Below are 3,414 nucleotides of genomic sequence, written 5' to 3'. Positions count from 1 at the left end.
TCAATGAAAGGAAAGTTTTCACTTGGAAGAGTTGGCTTAGGTTTCTTTTTAAACATTAGGTGGAAACATAAGTGGAGCGCCTGAGAAACCTTCTGCAAGGAAATTCATTTCAGTTTGTGCATCCTGGTAAATTTTGTGGTGCAAACGTTATCATTTATGTAAAGCAGGCATGTCCAACTCCAGTCCTCGAGAGCTACTGTCCTGCAGCTTTTAGATGCATCCCTGTTCCGACACACCTGAATCAAATGAACTGCTTGTTACAAGGCCTTTACCAGACTCGATGGCATGCTGAAGAAGTAATCCAGTCATTTGATTCAGCTGTGTTGGAGTAGGGATGCATCTAAAATCTGCAGGACAGTAGCTCTCGAGGACTGGAGTTACACACCCCTGTTGTAAAGGAATATATTAAAGAAAAGCTCCTGTTTTGCTCTCTTTTTCAAATATTTGTTCTCTTGCTGATTAAAAAAAATCTCATTTAATACTCTCACTAATGAGTCAACACACATGCATGCATGATTTAATCTTCTGTCCTCTTTTGTGTCTTTTGTCTAGAGAAGTCACCTCTTTAAATATGCATGGGGCACATGTTCACACTATTGATAAATTAATTTTAATTAATTTATAACCCTCTGGACTTAAATAGCTCAGATGTGTTTCAGCATTACTTCTGCTCTCACGTTCAAAACTTTCTGCACAAGACTGAATCCCACGAGTGTGTTTTGGGATGAATTTTGAAAGAAAAAAAATCCAAACTGTGTTATTGAGAAAGCTCTAAACTAGAAAAAGAGGCAAGCTTGCATTGAAAGGATTTAGCAACCAAGCAAACAACACTTCTAAAGTTGAAAATTTCACCCAATGGTTGGAAGAAATTATTGGTTTGAGACTGTTTGAGATAAATGTCCTTCTTGAACTCCATTTATTTTTTTCCACACACCTGTCTACATTTGCACAGCACTATGTGTGCATGCATGTCTGTGTATTTGTAGCGGGGATAATTACATTTGCCCCAAAAGATTTAGTGGTTGTATGAAATCGTATTTTATATTCAAGTTTAAAAATAATAACCACATTGCTGAAAAAAAGGAATGGGCCCCATGTGAGATTTTCTTGCTTCTTTGACAAACTTTGTGGCAGTGTGAAAATTAAATACTTTCTACCAAGTCTTCTACTGCATTCATGCTTATTTATTAGACAAATGTTTGGGCTCTAAATATTCCCTGCAGCACCCACGAAATCCGTGTCTATCCTCTTCTTCATATTGAATGACGGGCAATCTTAATTAGGACCGTCTGTAGCTGTGTAGGCTATCAAGCTGTGATAAATGATATGACACATCATCTCTGGAGGCCTACTATTGGCTGATATAGTACTTGAGGGAGGACACTGTGGGTAGATCATAGCCCTCATTTTAATACTTGCATCAGCATTGAAGAATTGCACTTTGTTTTGAAAGTTGCTTTCAGGTGTTACTTTCAAGCTTTTTTTTTATTGTTTTTTTCCCCTAAGTTTCATTTTTGCCTTGATTTCATAGTATTACTTAGAGGGATGGTTAGAGGGTTGTGATCTGTAGGGCAGGAATCAAACCAAGAAAAGGATATCTTCATCTCATTGGTCTATGTTTAGGTCCGTTCTTAAGAGCATTTCTTTGTGCACAAAATGAGCCAATCCAGGACATCTCACCATGTTCTGCCAGAAAACACGTTCAGATTTGTCTGGGGCATACATGATTTACTTTTATGAGAATGACCAGTACAAGGAAAAAAACATTGTTGGTGATGGCATGATGTGTAGGCACAGATGATGCTAGTGTGCAGCGAGGTGGAACCTTGAAGACAGCCAATATCACACACTTAGCGTCCGTTTCCATGCTTGTAAATTTACATTACTTTTTCAGTAAATCGCCACTTAGCACCTCCATTCCCATGACATACCTGATCAGGTAGTATATCTAGTGAAAATTAACTTAAGTAACATCTACCCTAAACCTTTTGAAACTTGTCCCAGGCAGATACTCCTAACAGACAAAAATATCACATAGTCTCAGGACAACATTACAATCAAGTAGATATTACTTTGGTTCAAGTGTGAAAAAACACTTTATTTGTAGAATGAAATATACAGACATGTCACAAGATATTCTGAGATACAAGATGACAGATAAGCAATAAAGGTAACTTTCTGGGGCTCATAAATGTAAGTCAATGTCCCTGTATAACTTTAAGTGTCACAAGTCTAGGATGAAGCGTTCGACCTTCATCATGTACGCTGGTTTGAGGTATTTCTGCAGTTCACTCTTCTTCACCCACAGAAAAGGAGCTTTTTTGGTTTTGGGAGGGGCACCATCTGCCAGGATGGCTTTGAAGAAGAATACTTTTGTCCCGATTGAGTTCTCTGTCCGAATGGCTTTGGGCAGTTTGTACTTGTACACTCCGCAGGGGGCGTTGCCAAGGAAAGTCGCCTTGAAACCAGCTGCTGCAGGTAGGAAAACAGGCTGTGAGTTCATGCAGATGGAAACAAAAGTGCAGATGTTGCTAACCTTTATGCAGCTTTTAACACTTTCTAATGGTGCCGCTTTATGTTGTCGCATTCCTGTGGATCATCAGTGTTTGACTCCTCTAATTAAAGTGTTACATCACCCTCATATTCTGTTTCTCTTCTGTGCTGCGACAACAACCCACTTTTTAATCTAATGTCATGTCGTGTAAATCCCCACGGTCGCTGCTGGCTCAATGTGCAGAGTGAGGCACAACACGGCCATGTTAGATTCTCACCGAGTCCAGCTATATTAAAAATGGATCAACTTCTGCTCCTCTAAGACACCTTAAATAAAACCCTCTACCAAATGTTATTGTCAGGGGAATGGCTTAGGAAGTGATTGATGGAGCTGACACATTAATAGCTTGAGAAATGTTGTGAAATGGTTTAGTACAGTCAGTCTGTGGACTCTTATTTAAATGCTTTAAAGCTTGGATACATGTTGAGAATCAGACAGTTAATATATTTAATGTGAGGGATCATTACTGGGTGACTGGGAATATTTCTGCCATTAGTCATCAGCTTCACCTCTCACCCTTAACTTTGGTCAAATCGTCTGCTTATTATTTCTGAAACAGACTCTAATCTACGGCTGAGATCAGTGGACGTCTTAGCAGAGATGACAGCTCGGGGCCAAGCACTGCTCTATGAGGTGTATGCAAATGAGTTTTCAGAGGGGATTTACAGTAAACCTCTTGTTGTGGATAATGAATTTATGAATGATCACATCAGACTTTAAAGATCCTTAGGATAAAGCTGGATCATTATAACAAAAGAGATCAGGATGCTAATACAGTAAGAATGCAGCAAATGAAGCATGTGGACAATAATTTTGGATATTAACAGTACCTCAAATCCTGCCCTTAACACTTATTTTAA

At 39.0% G+C, this 3,414-nt stretch overlaps 1 protein-coding gene across 2 annotated transcripts in view; it reads right to left on the bottom strand.

Moving 5' to 3' along the window:
* Positions 1 to 2,072: 2,072 nt before the first annotated feature.
* mrpl46 (mitochondrial ribosomal protein L46) overlaps positions 2,073 to 3,414 on the bottom strand; it is a gene marked incomplete at its 5' end in the record, with an annotated part of 6,843 nt that continues 5,501 nt past the window's right edge. The window contains one exon of one of the 2 annotated variants that reach the window (XM_082529937.1): positions 2,073 to 2,472. In XM_082529937.1, coding sequence (XP_082386063.1) covers positions 2,225 to 2,472 — 248 coding nt within the window. In that variant the 3' untranslated portion in view covers positions 2,073 to 2,224. The remainder of the gene's footprint in view (positions 2,473 to 3,414) is intronic. The other variant, XM_082529938.1, reaches the window with a different exon arrangement.

Source organism: Aulonocara stuartgranti, assembly GCF_965226115.1.
Source record: "Aulonocara stuartgranti genome assembly, chromosome: 1".
Lineage (NCBI taxonomy): Eukaryota > Metazoa > Chordata > Actinopteri > Cichliformes > Cichlidae > Aulonocara > Aulonocara stuartgranti.
Note: the sequence above shows the minus strand (reverse complement) of the source record. Positions and strands in the feature narration are given on the sequence as shown.